We start from the raw sequence: 19,038 nt of genomic DNA on the forward strand, positions 1-19,038 counted from the left end.
AAAATCATCAGCCTAAGGCACAAAGGAGGAAAACGCATCCAAAGAAAGAACAAGAAAAAGGGGGAAGGTGGGAAGGATGGAATACTGCAATATGGAAGAGGACGGCATCTATGGTTATGGAAGATTTTACACAACTATTCTATGTCCTTGTATTCCCATGCAGTATTCATTACATGAAGGAGAGCACCTCAGCTCATGAAAAAGAAATAGAGGAGGAAGGAGCCGAGCTGGTTTCTACAAAGCCATGGTGAATGGTTCTAGGAAAACCTGCTCTGGACCTGGAAATGCTATCCAGATTGTAATGTTTAGTAATGGTATGCACAGAAGTCCAAGGGGCTGCTTCTAAAATGGATGAGGTATCCAAACCTTTGAAAAAAGCTCCAGATGAAGCTACAGCCCTAGCACAGTGAGCCTTAACAGGAGAAGACTCTTACTAAGGAAGAGCCCTGGGATGAAGAGAGACAAAAAGCTGATCAGATTTCCTGAGAGCTTTAGTTTTATCCAAATAAAATCTGAGTTGTCTGTGCACATCCAAGGTGTGTAGGATCCTCTCAGTGGAAGACTGTGGAGAGCAGAAAAAAGTGGTCAAGTTAATGGACTGATTAAGCAACAACTCATCCACAACCTTGGGCAAAAAGGACGGGTTTCTACGCAAAGAAACTAAATATATAGTTGAACGACTGGTAAGATAACAAGCCACTCAAACTGTTAAAAAACTGGTTTGTTGATACAACTTTTTAATGATAAAATAAAAACGATGATACAATGACAAAATATCTCCGTACTAAGCGCTTTCACCCAACATCATAAAGGGCATCTTCAGAGTACAAATTCTTTAAAATGAAAGCCATCCTTTAAATACTTGAATTAAATAGGTAAATTAATTAAATAATTGTATAATTGCATAATTATTACTGAAGGAACACTAAAATACGTCTGAGCCCCAAAACAAATGTCCAGTACTGTGAACAATCAATAAAACCTAACAGTTGTTTTTCAGATAAATGTGTGATAAACAGTAAATAGATAAAAAAGGTTAAACAAGATTAAAAAAGATTAAAAAGTGAACAGCAGTCACAAACGTGCAAAAATCTCACAAGGTTTAGATATAGTAAACACATACTTAAATATGAATTTGATAGTATGTAGTACTACTACAATACATCTACTTTACTACTTTCTTAATATATTTAATGTGTGAATTTATATACTTGTGAATAAATAAATAAATAAATAGCAAATATTCAATTGTAAACTATTCCAATACTGGATATTTGTTCTAAAATGTAATAAATTGTAAATATAATAGTAATAATATATTTCGTATAAATATGAACTAAAATGTTAAAAATAGTTAAAATTTGTTGAAATCATACTTAAATGAAATATGATTTTAATTTAAGTACACTAGAAATGGAAACATAGTCATTAATGCCTGGCAAAGTACAGGCATTCAGCCTAAGTTGCCAAAGGCATTCCTTAGCTTCCAGAATAACTTTTTCATCACCTCCCTTCTGCACATTATGTGGCATTCTGTCAATAATAAAAAATAAGAATCTCTTAAAATTTGAACATCTAACACCATGGTTGTATAAGGCACTGGTGTTTTTGTGTGTTTTGTCTCTGACGTGTTCTCCTATACGTACTCTAAGCTTCCTGATTGTTTTGCCAACATAAAATGCTTGGCATGTGGAACAAGTCGCTACATATACAACCATAGTTGAATTGCAATTACAGTGGCCTGGACATCTGATTGTTTTGCCAAAGTTTGTTATAGCAACATATGGGCCATCATTAATGTATTTACAAACCTGGCATGCTCTACATTTACTCATTCTTGACCTTTTGAAGTTGTCAATGTTGGTACAAGTTTCAAAAATATCTTTAAGGTTTCTACCTCTACTATAGGTGATCTTAGGATATGTACCCACCACTTCTAATAATTCCCTATTGCTACTAATAACACTGTACCAAATTTCATGAATAATGCTCACAATTTCAGGAGATGTTTCATTATATGGTAATATAAAAGTGTCCTGTCTGGACTTAGCTTTTTTATCTTCCATTGTGTTGCTAACACCAAATTTAATGATAGGTCTATACAATGAATGCCTTTTAACATTAATCTCTTTCTTAATATTGAATACTAAATCATTTGGATAACCCCTGTCTAAAAATGTATTAGATAGTTTTTCCATCTCTAAATTAAATACTTCAACATTACTAATAATTCTAGACAGCCTCACCATCTGGCCCTTAACTAAATTCTTCTTTTGGTAGCACGGGTGACAGCTGTCAAAATGTAAAAAGGAATTTGAAAAAGTATTTTTCCTGAAAATATTGGATTGTATGTTGTTGTTTTGAAATGAGAAAACTATATCTAAAAATGCACAATCGTTGTTATAAATTTGATTAGTGAATTTTAGAAAACTAGATGTCTTACCCAAATATTCTACAAATTCAGAAAATTTGTCCTTACTTCCCTTCCAAACAATTAATATATCATCCAAATATCGTAGATAAACAACAATTTTATTCCAAAAAGGGGATGTAAAAACATGCTCTGTCTCCCAGTGTGTTAAAACCAAGTTTGCATATATTGGGGCACATCTTGCCCTCATGGCCACACCAGTTTTTTTGTCTATAATGTTCTTCATTCATGTATACAAAGTTGTTTTCAAGAACAATTTCCATCAATTCTGTCAAGAATCTACATTTTGAGCCTTCCATACCACTAAATTTTAATAGAGGGGCCTCAAACATTTCCAAACCTTCTATATGTGGAATTACTGTGAATAAATTCACTACATCTATTGTAGCCATAAAAACATTAGGCCCAATTCTTTCCTTGCTTTGTCTTATCAATTCAAGACAGTGCCAGGAATCCTTTAACACATGTGGAAGTTTGCTAATTGTCTCCTTACAATGAAAATCTATATATGCACCAATAGCCTTTGTCTTGGATCCCGTTGCAAAAACAATAGGACGAAATGGGGGGTTATCTTAGTGTATGCTCTATACATTTCACTTTTACTTACTTTTTCATAGGTGTTACTATCACCCAACATGTTGGTCATCTTATTGTAGTAATCTGTATTTGTCATTATAACTAAACCCCCTCCTTTGTCAAAAATATTTTTTTCAAACACTAATCATATTTGTGATTCCGGTAACTTTACTATAAAACGTAGTAGTACATTTATACCCCCACAGAATTTTATGATTCATATTTTTGAAACACTATGTGAAAGTCAGATTAGGAGATTACTAACCAAAAAAACATATAACATGCAAAACTTGACCTCAGCAGAAGTATTTTGTTTGAGAGAATTAACTACGTCAAGTAACTACAGAATTAAGAAACCTGACAAAGGAGGGGGTGTAGTTATATAGAGCATACACTAAGATTGATTGGTTATTATATGAATATTTAATGGATGGAATTACTAACAAGGATGAGTTTTCTTATTTATCAGTTGAGTTTCCAGTTATTCCATCCATTTTCGGAATTCCTAAAATACACAAGAATACACAACCCCCCATTTCGTCCTATTGTTTCTGCAAGGGGATCCAAGACAGAGGCTATTGGTGCATATATAGATTTTCATTGTAAGGAGACAATTAGCAAACTTCCACATGTGTTAAAGGATTCCTGGCACTGTCTTGAATTGATAAGACAAAGCAAGGAAAGAATTGGGCCTAATGTTTTTATGGCTACAATAGATGTAGTGAATTTATTCACAGTAATTCCACATATAGAAGGTTTGGAAATGTTTGAGGCCACTCTATTACAATTTAGTGGTATGGAAGGCTCAAAATGTAGATTCTTGACAGAATTGATGGAAATTGTTCTTGAAAACAACTTTTTATACATGAATGAAGAATATTATAGACAAAAAACTGGTGTGGCCATGGGGGAAAGATGTGCCCCAATATATGCAAACTTGGTTTTAACACACTGGGAGACAGAGCATGTTTTTACATCCCATTTTTGGAATAAAATTGTTGTTTATCTATGATATTTGGATGATATATTAATTGTTTGGAAGGGAAGTAAGGACAAATTTGCTGAATTTGTAGAATATTTGGGTAAGACATTTAGTTTTCTAAAATTCACTAATCAAATTTATAACGATTGTGCATTTTTAGATATAGTTCTCTCATTTCAAAACAACAACATACAATCCAATATTTTCAGGAAAAATACTTTTTCAAATTCCTTTTTACATTTTGACAGCTGTCACCCGTACTACCAAAAGAAGAATTTAGTTAAGGGCCAGATGGTGAGGCTGTCTAGAATTATTAGTAATGATGAAGTATTTAATTTAGAGATGGAAAAACGAATATGTTTTTAGACAGGGGTTATCCAAATGATTTAGTATTCAATATTAAGAAAGAGATTAATGTTAAAAGGCATTCATTGTATAGACCTATCATTAAATTTGGTGCTAGCAACACAATGGAAGATAAAAAAGCTAAGTCCAGACAGGACACTTTTATATTACCATATAATGAGACATATCCTGAAATTGCGAGCATTATTCATGAAATTTGGAACAGTGTTATTAGTAGCAATGGAGAATTATTAGAAGTGGTGGGTACATATCCTAAGATCACCTATAGTAGAGGTAGAAACCTTAAAGATATTTTTGAAATTTGTACCAACATTGACAACTTCAAAAGGTCAAGAATGAGTAAATGTGGAGCATGCCAGGTTTGTAAATACATTAATGATGGCCCATATGTTGCTATAACAAACTTTGGCAAAACAATCAGATGTCCAGGCCACTAATTGCAATTCAACTATGGTTGTATACGTAGCGACTTGTTCCACATGCCAAGCATTTTATGTTGGCAAAACAATCAGGAAGCTTAGAGTACGTATAGGAGAACATGTCAGACACATTAAAACACAAAAACACCAGTGCCTTAACACAACCATAGTGTTAGATGTTCAAATTTTAAGAGATTCTTATTTTTTATTATTGACAGAATGCCACAATGTGCAGAAGGGAGGTGATGAAAAAGTTATTCTGGAAGCTAAGGAATGCCTTTGGCAACTTAGGCTGAATGCCTGTACTTTGCCAGGCATTAATGACTATGTTTCCATTTCTAGTGTACTTAAATTAAAATCATATTTCATTTAAGTATGATTTCAACAAATTTTAACTATTTTTAACATTTTAGTTCATATTTATACATAATATATTACTATTATATTTACAATTTATTACATTTTAGAACAAATATCCAGTATTGGAATAGTTTACAATTGAATATTTGCTATTTATTTAATTTATTTATTTATTCACAAGTATATAAAATCACACATTAAATATATTAAGAAAGTAGTAAAGTAGATGTATTGTAGTAGTACTACATACTATCAAATTCATATTTAAGTATGTGTTTACTATATCTAAACCTTGTGAGATTTTTGCACGTTTGTGACTGCTGTTCACTTTTTAATCTTTTTCAATCTTTTTTATTCTTGTTTAACCTTTTTTATCTATTTACTGTTTATCACACATTTATTTGAAAAACAACTGTTAGGTTTTATTGATTGTTCACAGTACTGGACATTTGTTTTGGGGCTCAGACGTATTTTAGTGTTCCTTCAGTAATAATTATGCAATTATACAATTATTTAATTAATTTACCTATTTAATTCAAGTATTTAAAGGATGGCTTTCATTTTAAAGAATTTGTACTCTGAAGATGCCCTTTACCAATCGGGTATCATTGAAAAACTCATCAACTTAAATGTAAACCCATACATTACAAGATGGGTTGCAAACTGGCTGAGTGACAGAACCCACAGGGTCAGAGTTGCTGGTGCCATGTCAGACTCTAAGCCTGTCACAAGTGGTGTCCCACAGGGCTCAGTCTTGGGCCCACTCTTGTTTGGCATCTACTTTTCTGAAGTACAAGCAAACACAGGAGGGTTATGGCTGACAAAGTTCGCAGATGACTGCAAACTGGGCGCCATAGTTGAGAACACATCCGACACAGATATCCTTCAGAAGGGTCTCACAGAAACGGATAACTGGTGCCAGAGCCATGGCCTCAAGTTAAATGCCAAGAAATGCATAGTCATACCCTTGGGGAAAAATAAGGTTACCCCTAGCTACCATATAGGTGGCAATGCCCAGAACACAGAAGAAGTTATTAGGGACCTGGGAACCCAGGTTGACAGTAGCCTTTCATTCGACACTCATATTGCTAAAGTAGTTAGTAAGACCTTCTACATTGCCCACCTTATCATGAAGGGATTCACATCTAGATCAAGGGAAGTCATAGTCTCCCTATACTCATCACTCATCAGACCAATGATCGAGTACAATGCCCCATTTGGAATGTATCTGACCAGACACTTGCAGCAGCTGGAGAGGCCACAAAAGTTCCTCACCAAAAGGATAAAGGGTCTCAAATATCTGTCTTATGCTGCACGACTGAAAGAACTCCAGCTATATTCAGTTGCGTACCGGTTACTCAGAGGTGACCTATGCCTGACATACAAGGCCATGTCAAACCCAGATTTGATGAATATGCTTCATCTCAAAAAATCTAGATCCCTCAGAGCCACAAGGGCGGGTGACTTAAACCTCGACACGGTTATTAATAGGACGTGCTGGAGGGATAGATTCATCACCCAAAGACTCCCTATGCTGTGGAACAAAATCCCGGTTTATGTGAGGCAGAGCACCTCGCTGGCCTTGTTCAAGAGGAATCTTGACCAATGGATGGGAGATCGCAGATACACCCCAGGGGTTACCTCAGTGTCACTGCTCGACAGGGGCACAGCTAAATAATGGGCATAGTTTCTCCAAACTAAGGGGTGGCGTAAGCCACAAAACTATGGCTAGGCTTATAAATGCCCTCGGGCAGATAGCCTAGTATGAACCTATGAACCTATGATGTTGGGTGAAAGCACTTGGTACGGAGATATTTTGTCGTTGTATCATCATTTTTATTTTATCATTAAAAAGTTGTATCAACAAACCAGTTTAACGGTTTATTGAGTGGCTTGTTAGCTTACCAGTTGTATGCAAAGAAACCCCATCATTATGTAAAACCAAGAATGGTGGAAATGGCATCAAGACTTGCAATTCAGACACCCCTCTAGCTGAAGTAACAGCAAGAAGCAGCACAGTTTTCCAAGTACAATATTGTAGGGTAGCTGTTGCTGCAGGCTCAAAAGGAGCCAGTGATCTTTTCAAAAACAAAATTAAGACCCCAGGGAGGTGGAACTGGTTTTCCTGGGAGGTCTAATGTGAAGGACGCCTTTAAGTAAAGGTTTAACCTCCAATCTGAAGACCAAAGGGTGAGAGAGGCAAACATGCAGAAATAGCTGACAGGTAAGCTTTCACAGAACGCAGCCTTCAAAAGTTCACACAAGTAACTTAGAACCAAAGGAATGTCCACATTTAGTGTGTCTAGGTTAAGAGAAAGACACCAGATGGAAAACCTCTTCCATTTGGATAAGTAGGATTTCCTAGTATTTGGTTTCCTGGCCTCCTGCAGCACCCTAAACACATCCTCAGTGAAAAGGTGTCTAAAAGGAATCATAAGTTTATCATCCACAGTCTGAGATGTAGAGTTAAAGTGAAAGAGTAGCCCCTTGTCTTTTGTGAAGAGATCCACCCTGTGAGGTAACTTCTGATGACTGCTCTTGACTAAATGCAGAAGAGGGAATCAATGCGGTCTTGGCCAAAATAATGTGACCATCAAGATGTTTTGATTTGTCCTGTTGAATCTTCAGCAGACGTTTGAGTAAGAGGGAAGGTGGGAATGCATAAAGAAACATCCCCTTCCAAGAGATTGATAGGGCATCCACTTTTCATACCAGAGGACCTGGAGCTCTGGCACAAAACTTTAGAAGTTGTCTGTTCAAAGGGGAGGCAAAAAAGATTTATTTGAGGTGTACTCCACCAGTGCAGAATGACCAGAAAGACATCCCTGTGAAGCATCCATTCGTGGGATTGAGTCATGGACCTGCTCAGACTACCTGCCACAACATTTTGGTTGGAAGAGATGTACACTGCCACCAGAATGACTTGGCACTGGGTGCCAATTTCCGTATCAAAAGAGCTAGCCTGCACAGAAGGTACAGTTTCATCCCCCTATTTGTTCACATACTGTAGAACTCTGGTGTTGTCTGCAAACAGTTTTAGAGGTTCTGGACAAAAGAGTATGAAAAGCCTGAAGAGCCCAGCAGAAGAGCCCTCATCTCTTATGTTTGTGTGCTCCTTTCTTTGCGAAGGAGACCACAGGCCTTGTACCTTCATGGACGTAAAGGTTGCTCCCCAACCCATGTCTGAAGCATTTGCAAACAACTCTTGGAGAAGGTGTTGAGGTGAAAATGGTCCAGAATGGGTCTCCATGGACCATCTTTCCTCGAAAACAGGAACATCCTTCAGTAGAACCCTCTTCCCCTTTGTGACAGTGGAAATCCTTGGATAGTTCCCTGAGATATCAACTCTTGGAGCACCTCTGGAAAGAAAGGTTGTTCTTGAAGTGGTTGAGCAATTCCCATGAAAGGAGGAAGAGCTTTCCAGGCCATGAAATATCCTTTGCAGATAATAGGCAGAACCCACGAATCATGAGTAATGTGTTCCCAAACTAGAAGGCAAAGTGTAAGGTGCTGAGAGAGGGGAGAGAGACCTGAGGGAGTGAGCCAGATAGTCACAGACTACCTGGCTTGTCTGGAAAAGACTGCTTTTGAGAAGAAGGCAGCTGAGAGGACCTCTGGAAGGAGGAGTTGGAGAACGTTTCCTGACAAAAGCAATCTTAACTGGGTAGTTCCTTTGGAATTTGAGAATTGAAGACACAAAGAAAGGTTTTAAATCCTGCAACTCTTTACCTTTCCCCAACAGGGACTTAAACAAGGTAGCAGCTGCAGTACCAAACAAGGCATTATTATCTAATGGTGCATCCATTAGCTTGGCCTTTAAGTCTTCAGGAAGATAATGGAGCCTTACTCAGGAGTATCTCCTTATTACAGAACCAGAGGCAGCACCCATGTCAGATCAGATCCTTCAGCAGAATCATAACTGCATCTAATGGAGTTGTGTACCACTTGAAAAGATGCCCCAAAACAGAGGAAAGCTGAGACCTAACATCTGGATCCAGAAGATCAGAGAAGCTAAGAGGCATAAGAAAGGCCAAAGCACATTTATATGGGTTTGATAGTTAACTGCCCTAAAGGCAAGAGTAGCTGAAGTGCACATTTTTCCCCAGCCTTTCTATGGTTTTACTCTCTTTGTCTCAAGGGAGAAGAGAAGTGGAAGACAAAAGTCTGGATGGCTTATCAGTAGCTACAGAAACTACTACTGTGTCTGCAGTAGGGCATTTATAAAGGATTTGCAGTCCTCTGGAAACTTTAAAGAGCCTGTATCTGTATGGCTGCTTGGGGGCCGGAGGATGGGAGTCTGGACTAGCATCCAGAAGGGCTGGCAGATATGGTGGCACAGCAGAGGGAGAAGGTGAATCCATTTGGAGTAAATCATAGTATCGCCTCTGCCCATCAGTAAACTCTGAGCAGTCCCACTTGAAAAACTCCCTCATATGAGCAATAGTTTCCCCAAAGGTGACGTCTTCACCAGGAGACTCAGTTCCACTGGACTCCTCCTCAAGTGACGCATACTCCAGAGGGGAAGAAATTTGGGCAGAGTATGACAAAAACTCATCCTCTGAAGAATTCTCATCCTCAGATAAAATTTGCTCCCTAAACCTTTTCTGAGGGGTAGTAGAAGGCAGTCTAGAAAGGGAAACACCAGTGGGAGGCTGCAGACCATTAAAGGCATTAAATAATACCTGTGGGAAGGCCTGGCAGTCAGGCAGAGGTTCCTGAGTAGCTAGGAGAGGTTGTTTTTTTTGTTTCTTTTTAAGGGGTACAGCAACCTTATGGAAGGTGTAGGGACCTGAGCTAGGCCTGGTTTCTGTAACAGTTGTCAGCACTTCCTCCTGAACTAAGATCTGAGGAATACCTTGGGGGGGCCTTCTGAAATAATGAGCCTAGGTTCCCCCTGCTTGTCCAAAATGGACATCTGCAACACCTCCTAGCACATGGCAGTGGCAGACTCCCTGACGGCTTCTGCTCCAGTTCCCAGCAAGGAATCAGAGCCAAATTCCAAATGGGCCTCAAGGTTTTCACTGGCCTCGACAGGCACGTCCAGAATGGGTGGTGCAGGTGAAGCTACAGGTCTGAGTATCGTGGCCTTCTTTGCAGGCTCAGCAGAACAGCCTGATGTATCCTCCATAATGTCACTCACTACCCTCTTAAGTCTTTGATTCTACAGGAAAATAGAGTGAAGACGGCTACACAGAGTTTTGGGAACAAATGCCTGACGTATAGAGCAAGACTTATGGCTGTGATTAGGGCCTAAACAAAACAGACACTGGCCGTGGCTATGTGTGGAAATTGTCTTCCACAATGGCACTTGCCATTCCTGGGTGTAAGTAAGGAAATGATTATTTTGAGCTAGGACAAAGGATCTGAATTGCCTTGACATCGTAAGGCCATGTTAAGTTTAATTCTGGTGGCTGCCAAAAAAAAGCAATTACTAGAAAATGGAAATCTAAGTCAACACCAACTGTGTTTGAGGTACCGATAATTATAAAAGAGATAAAAGAACTGGAAGAGGGAACACTAGAAAAGAGAAGGAGCAAATTACCTAGAATTAAAGGGAAACTGTGGGAAAACATGCATAATAATGTTCAAGAGGAGGAGTGAGGTTTAAGAGAAGGCAGGAATTCAGCAACTTTTTAATGATCTGATAGTAGTAAAGGAAATATAGGAGTTGTATTGCATATTTAAATGAAAAAAATGCTAAAACGGCTTGTTTTCTGTTAATGTATTTTTGCCTATATCTTGGGTGATAACTCATTCAAGCTTAAAGCATGTTTATTAAATTATGTCATATGCAAATGATACATAATCAAACATCTCCACAGAAAGCAGCTCATCAGCCAAGCCCTTACCAATTTTTTTTTTTTTTTTTTTTTTTTTTAAAGACTGCTCAAATTAGGTGCCATTCCCAAAAAGGCATCAAATCAACTTAACTTTCATTTTAAAAGTAAATGCATGGCACAGAGAAGGAGGAAGTTCTGAAGCCTTCAAACAATGGGCTGAGCTATGGTTGAGGTGAAGTTGAAAATACTCTTACCTTTTCCACAAGGTCTAGACATTCGGCATTGTCCATCCAGTCAATGGCTTCCCAGTTTATTCCTTCTCTGTAAAGAGGCAAGAAAGCCATTTTCTCAGGTTTTGTTAACTATAAACATGAACGATTGTAAAATAACTACACAATAAGCCAAGCTTACTTCATATGATGGCAGTTGGTGACAAAATGTATGCCTGAATAAAACTACTGAATCATAAACAAATCCACACTGCAATTTTCAGCTTCATTCAAATCCCAGCAACTCACAGGTTTAATTAAAACAAAATCACGAGAAACTGGACAAAGGTTAAAATTTATCAAACAAAATTGAGGAATATGTACTTGACAAAAGATGTCAGATGCTGCAACTAATCTTTCATTTATTTACCTTAACATACAAATTCTTACCACTTAGAAATAACTTTGACCACCAGGTGTCTACTGTTGTAGGGAAATCATTCTATATTGTGCAACTCATCAACAAGGACATAGCAACCTGGTCCAAATATGTCATTATCCCACTATATTCTGCCCTTCTTAGATCAAGTCATAGCATACATTGTTCCCTTCAGTATGCATCTTACCAAGCATATGCAACAACTGGAATGCCCACGGAGGTTCCTAACAATAATACAAGGCAGAAACAACATGGAATAAGCAGACTGCCTCAAAGCCTTATTTTTATACTTGGTTTCCTAGAGAGATGATCTATGCCTGGCTTATAAGGCATCATCTGATCAAGTACTAAGGGAATTGTGCCACATCAATAAGTCTAACTGCATTAGAAGCACCTGATCCAAGGACCTAAACCTCATCTGTAATGAAGAGAGCATGCTGGAGGGACAAATGCGTCTCAAAAACATTGGAACAGGCTCCCCATCAATGTGAAGCAGAGTTCATCCCTCACCCTATTTAAATACTACTTGAAACAACTGATGGGAAATCAAAAATTTACCTCTGGATTTACACCAATCTTCTATTGGACAGAGGAGTTTGTAAATGGTCTGCCACCTAAATACAACTACAGATCCCAGAGTAATTTCTCTTATTTACATATGAGAAAATATGTCAAGGTTTAAAAAGCCCTGTTGGGGCTGGATAGGCTAGTCAATCACCTATGAACAAATTATCAGAAACATATGTTGCATCTTTCGGCTTTTCCCGGTTAGGGGTCACCACAGCAGAACTCCGGTCCGCTAATGATTGGCAGTAGATTTTTGCCTACCGAGTTGCCAGCCCCGACGTACAACCTTAAATGAAGGTATGCCCATTCACGCATATCTCCACAAAGAAGACGCTTTAGCTGAGAATTGAACAGGACAATGTCTTACTGTGAGGCGACAACGCTACCGCAGCACCACCACTGCATATAACTGTATTAAATTAAAAAAATATATTTGCAACCAGAATGTGCAAAAAATGCATTGTTTGTTCTCAGTATCCCTCTTCTTCCTGTCCTCTACACAGACTAGATGTAACCATCTGTCCTGCCACAAACAAAGATGTAGCAAGTGAATTTCATGCCTTGGCCAGCACTCCCATTTGTTGTCCCCACCCCCCATGTCTATACGTAATCACTTTTTGCCATCATTTAATGGCAACTTGGTTTCCACCACTTAACAGACAGCTTGTAAATTGTCCAGTCTGGTTTTGTTTGAAGAACCACCATTAAACACAGGATATTTATAAGCTTCTATTAAGCAAAAGATTTATGATTCCTTAACTGTCTATTAAGCAACTGTAATTATGATTCCTTTATGACAGCTTGTATACTGTCAAGCACTTTTTCAGCATTAGGCTCCCCTAGAAGTTGACACCTGAATCCTGCTCACCCAACCCTTACCACAGCACTATTTACAGATGATGGATGAGCACTTCTGAAGTTGTTCTTTCGGCTTTTCCCGGTTAGGGGTCGCCACAGCGGAACTCCGGTCCACTAATGATTGGCAGATTTTTTACGGGTGCCGAGGTGCCAGCTCGACGCCCAACCTTCAATGAAGGCACACCCATTCAATGCATGTCTTTTGAACACCACTCAACCGCGGGGAGGACATGCAGACTCCACACAGAAGGCGCTTGCGCCGAGAATCAAACAGGAGAACCTCTTGCTATGAGGCAACAACACTACCGCTGCACCACCGCAGCTCTAGGAGACCCCTTGTAAACAAATTAAGGGCACTGTAAAAAAAATAATTTTTTTTCGTCGAATAAACATTTGAAGTGGCAGACACCAGAAAGCTAAAAGTCTTGACTCTAAACTCATGCAAATACTTATCGCATTAATACAAAGTGTAAAAAGTCCTATAAAACAGATGCTCTAAGTTTGTACATGTAATGCTGATAAAAGTGTAAAGAGTTTTGCAGGTGCGCTTTCTGTTCATGTTTAATGGCATATTACAGATCAGTCATGAAGATATTTGCCCATAATTACTCCACTGGACTGGATCATGTAATTTTAGCTCTTCACATAAGACATCAACATTAACACTGACCACCATTCCCACAGTTTACAAGTATTTAATAATTTACTGAAGCCATTAATCAACACATTTCAGTTTAAACCACACCCATATTAACAAAAGCTAGTAAAGGTAGCTTTCTTAAGAAAAGACTTGGGGGGGGGGGGGCATTAATTTAACCTCCCTTTTACTTTAAAAGGGATACTTACTAGTCACAGAGTAGTAAACTGGTATGGTGGAATTTGATAAGGACTACAGAAAAATGGCACGACTCTCTAAATAACCCTTTTCTCTGAAGCCACATTTACAGGAGAAAATGTTATCAACTGACATTTGCTGCAGCTTCAGCTTTTAAGCTTTCATTTTATCGACAAGATGTGACCAGTGAAGCTCATCAGTTCTCTGTTAAGCCAGACAGATTTCAGACGAACAACCTCAAACACTAATGTAAGCACACATTAGGATGATGAAAAAAAAGTAAAATCAAAAGAGACTCCACTGCATCCACATAAACACTCAACAATTAATGGAAGTTGATATATACCAATCCTCAACTTATAACTTAAGCAAATGTTTTAACATGCTTGTACTCCAAAAGAGCAGTTGTGTAAGTAAACGTACCATAACAGTAGATGTTCTAACACAGCACTGTTGCAGTAGCTTAAGCTTTTTGGGACATACCGTAAAAAGGACTGGACAACTGGTTAGCTTCGAAAGCTTCTGTACCTTCTATGTACCTAGCCACTGTATAGTTTGAGGAGGACAGCATAAAGTCCGAGACAAAGGTGCCAAACTATGAGCTTTCTTGACTTAGAAGCAGTGAGGCTACAGCCCTGCCAGCAAGGAATGTGCTAGAAGAAAAGAAAATATCCACACCCTGGCATAAATGACTATTAGAAAAGGGGGAGGAAGAGTGTTCCTCAACCAGTGCCCTGTGCTAGTGAAAAAAATCCACTCCTTTTCTTGGCACACCAAACAGGTGGTTAGATATACATGCCCCCCATCTTCTTGCCCAATCCAATCAGGTCCCATTTCTGCATCCTACCTCTGACCTTCCTTCCCCTCATTTTAGTAAAAAGAAAAAAGTTTATATCCTGCATTGGGCACTACAGGGATCAGGTTTCGGCTAAAAAGTCTTTTCTACTTTTAAATTCTAGCAAACTACTTGTGATGCGCGTGGAGTGCTACAATGCTCAGGTCTAACTGCAAATGCAGTACCGGCTTTTAAAATAAAGTATGCAGTAAAGAGTGATAGAGGTTGGCTGAATGCGCTCCCCCTCGACACTTTTTGCCTATGGCTATGTAGTCTGCTTGCGGATACAATTAAGGCAGAGGGGGTTAGCACCTGAAGAAAGGTCAGTGGAAGAGTTTGAGGCAGGAAATGAGTTGGTAACAGACTGAATGGCGAAGATGAGAAATGATTTATATACCCCAGCTGGGCGGTTCATAAAGTTGAGTAGGGAGCTTATAGAAAGAAGTAACTAGTGACTTGACTAGTTAAGTACTTTAGCTCTTCTCAGAAGTGTTTGGAGTTGTCAGAGGCAGACATACTTTTATTCCTTCACTAGAAGGCTATAATCGTGTTAGTTGCTATTTTGGTTTGTTTTCTATTGAAAAGGTGTGCTTTTGTTTCCACAATATCCAGGCATTATCCCCATGTTTCATGAATTTCTTGATATCATTAGACAACCAATGGCATTTAGTTCATTTTCACTTTCTTCAAGTGTAGGGGAAAAATAGATTTTTAATAGAGGAAAGATTATTAATGAAGAAAATTTGTATTTTAGCTTTACTAGTGATAGCATTTGTGGAAGAATATAATTGCATCTGCCTGGCGTCTTCAATTGTGTTCTTAAGTTTCCAAGTGTTTCTTCCTTGTGTTGTAAGTTGCCATACTGTTAAAGTCTTTAATGGGAATGGTTTGAGATCTATCATTTTGTTGTTTAACTTGATATTCAGGTTCATGTGTATAAGTTGTAGCAAAATTAGCGAGTTCTGCAGACTGATGGAGGTAAACAGAGATTGGAAAGCTATAATTTCATTTTTAATTATTGGGTGCAATTTGCTAAAAAAACTTTTGTTTGGGATGAAGAAAAGGGGTAGCTTTGGGGTTTATATTTTTGGAGTAAAGTAGATATGCCCATATTTTAACCCATATTGGGTACCAGATCTCTTTATACTATCATATTCTGATTTTTCAATTAACCGGTTTGTTTTTATGATAAGGTAGTACAGATTAAAATCTGGGAGATCCAAACCTTTTATTTTTGTTATTGTGAGTTTTTGGTAGCTTATTCTTGTTGTTTTAGGGTGCCACAGGAATTTGGAGAGGGCCTTTTCCATTGATGTTAATATTTTTTTGGTATTTTGAGACTGAGTATAGCTGAAATAGTATTTTTTCCAGATAGTAGTTTATATTTGTGTCTCGTGATATTAGTGTTTTATCCTTTGTGCGCAAACATCGTTATATACTTGTGTTTACAGTTTGTATTTACCTGCATTAGTTATAGTTTCAGCGTCTAGTTTCCCTTTAGGATTTAGGAAAATGTCGTTGTTGGGTTTGTTACCCCTTTTATAGTTGGTTTTGTTCTGTTCATTTGTGTTATTTTTAAAGTATTTTGTTATAGGCTGCAGGTAGTTATGTTAAAATTTGTTAAACTTACCTAACACAGCTATAGTAGTGAAAAACAACATATATACAAACCATCAAATTAACAATTATTTTAAACAGACTTTAAAACTTCATGCTGAATTTTAATGTAACTTCCTATACTGAAGACGGTTTCAGAGATTTGCTTAGGCATATAAAAGCTTTGCCAACCTTGCTTGCAGTCAAAAATGAAATTAAAATGAAATCTTTAAAGTCTTTGTTAATTGCAAGACAGTGCTATCCTTCAGGTAACTCCGATAATAGATACAGTTATGCTAGCATTGTCTGTTCACACTGTTATGCAGTACATAAAGGTTTTATAATACTGTAACTTCCGTTTTGACAGAATACCCTTTAGGGTTCATTTAACTTATTAGAACTTCATTAGTTGAGTCTTTAGAGCTGCATTATTGAAGTTTGCTTGATTTTTGTTTATTACCTTACAAGTCTTTCTTTATGAGGTTACACTATTGCGTTGAATCCAGTTGATTTGTATACCATACATTAAACCCTGCAGCTCACAGCAGTGCTTTGTGGCTCCTGACCTCCAAGGGAAGTTGTCTTTGACCTCCCATCACTGCCTTGGTTTGAGAGAGTCCTGCTTCTGGTCTTCCGCTCATTCAGACAGCTCTACAGACCAGCAAAACAAGGTTAGTTCATAGGTAGGTATTAGGCTATCGGCCCAAGGGCCTACGTAAGCCTAGCCAACAAGGTTCCCTGGTTTACGCCACCCAAGAAAGTTATTTTCTTATGCCACTGTCAAGCAGAGACACAGAAGTGATCCCCGGGGTGTATTTCCCATTTCCCATCCACTCATCAAGATTTTTTTTTGAAGAGTGCTAATGAAGCACTTTGCTTGATATAGATGGGTAGCCTGTTCCAGAGTATGGGAAGTCTCTGGGACAGGAATCTATCCCTCCAGCATGTCCTGTTTATTGACAAGGTGACAAGGTTTAGGTCCCTAGAGTATGCAGCTCAGAGGGATTGGGATTTCTTTAGGTGTAGCATGTCCAACAGCTCTGGGTTTGACATAGCTTTATATGTTAGGCAGAGATCACCTCGGAGTAGGCGATATGCTACGGAGTAAAGCTGGAGTTTTTTTGAGGCGGTCAGTGTAAAGCATGTTTGAGGCCAGTAATCCTCCTTTGTGAGGTACTTCTGTAGCTTTTCCAGCTGCTGCAGATGTCTTGTGAGGTACATTCCAAAAAGGGTGTTTTACTCTATAATGGGTCTAATGAGTGTCAAGTAGAGGGGAACAATGACCTCTTTTTTCCTGGATGAGAACCCTTTTATGATGAGGTGTGCCACGTAGAAGAATTCCTGACTACTGAGGCGATGTGACTATCGAAGGAGAGACTACTGTCCCCACCTGGGTCCCAAGGTTTCTTATCACACTTTCGGTGTTAATGTGACTGCTGCCTATGTGGTAGTTCATGGGTACAGAGTTTTTACCCAAAGGGGATGACGCTGCACTTTTTGGCATTGAGCTTGAGGCCATGGCTCTGACATAAGGCATCTGTCTCAGCGAGGCCCCTCTGTAGGATGCCCACATCATTTGGGGACTTGACTATGGCTCCTAGTTTGCAGTCATCTGCGATCTTCGTTAGTCAGAGGCCTTCTGTGTTAGCCTGGACTTCAGAGAAGTAGATACCAAACAGGAGAGGTCCCAGGACGGAATCCTGTGGTACTCCACTTGTCACTGCTTTGTAGACAGATTTGGAGTCTGCAACTTTTACAGTGTGGGTTCTGTCAGTGAGCCAGTTGGCAACTCATCTTGTGACGTAGGAATTTATACCTAGTTTAGTGAGTTTAGCTATAATTCCAGAATGGGGGATGGTGTCGAAAGCCTTAGCGAGGTCAAGATACGCTGTGTGAACCACCTTACCCTCATCTACAGCTTTGGTGACTGCCTCAAAGAAGTCGATCAGGTTCAGAAGGCATGATCTGCTTTTCACAAACCCGAACTGGGTGGGATCCAGAGTTTGGAGGTTGCCAATGTCTTTGTTTATGAGTTCCATGATGATACATTCCATGACTTTGCAGACCAGGCTCGTCAGGCTAATAGGTCAATAGTTCCTGGGATCAGTGGTAGCTCCCCCTTTGTGGAGTGGGATAACTGTTGATGTGCGCTATTCAGTGGGCACAAAGCCTGATGATAGGCTATTATTGAACAAGGTACTTAAGTGGGGAGCCAGTTCTGAAGTTCGTGTAAAATGCAGCCTGGGATGTTGTCCGGTCCCATGGATGCTGTGTTTTTGGCTTTAGAGAGTACAGCTTTTACCTGCGTAGTTGTGATTACAGGGACTCTGCATTCTTCCTGTATAGATATGGGCCCTTTAGGGGGTGAGAGGGGGGTAAAGTTAGCACTGAACCTATCTGCCAGGATGTTGGCAATATCAGTTGGTTCTGTAATTTTCATGTCTTTGTGCTGTAACTCAGAGCAGATCTGGGTGTTGCCATAGAGATTCTTGACATAGCTACAGAATGCTTTGTGGTTGTCCTTGGAATTAGTGGTGATTTTGTTTTCATAGCTAGCTTTGGAGGATCTTATAAGGGATCTCAGCTTCTTACTGAGGCTGACCAGGGAGCTCCTCCACTCATGGGATTTTACTCTCTTTTGCAACAGTTTCTTCCTTCTGTTGTACAGTTTGTTTATGGCAGGGGACCACCAGATTGGCTTCCTTTTTTTGGAGGATAGCGTCTTGGTTCTGTTTGGGATAGCACTATCCATGCACTCGTGTAAGTGCTTATAGAGTGCATTTGT

General features: G+C 38.9%; 1 protein-coding gene across 1 annotated transcript in view; it reads right to left on the minus strand.

Moving 5' to 3' along the window:
- The window catches only part of LOC122804987 (unconventional myosin-X-like), a 2,302,513-nt gene that overhangs the window by 1,904,863 nt on the left and 378,612 nt on the right, over positions 1 to 19,038 (minus strand). Inside the window, exon 10 of the mRNA XM_044075233.1 lies at positions 11,169 to 11,235. Within this exon, the coding sequence (XP_043931168.1) occupies positions 11,169 to 11,235 (67 nt within the window). The remainder of the gene's footprint in view (positions 1 to 11,168; positions 11,236 to 19,038) is intronic.

Source organism: Protopterus annectens, chromosome 6.part0, assembly GCF_019279795.1.
Source record: "Protopterus annectens isolate FY-2018-M chromosome 6.part0, PAN1.0, whole genome shotgun sequence".
In the NCBI taxonomy this organism is placed as follows: domain Eukaryota; kingdom Metazoa; phylum Chordata; order Ceratodontiformes; family Protopteridae; genus Protopterus; species Protopterus annectens.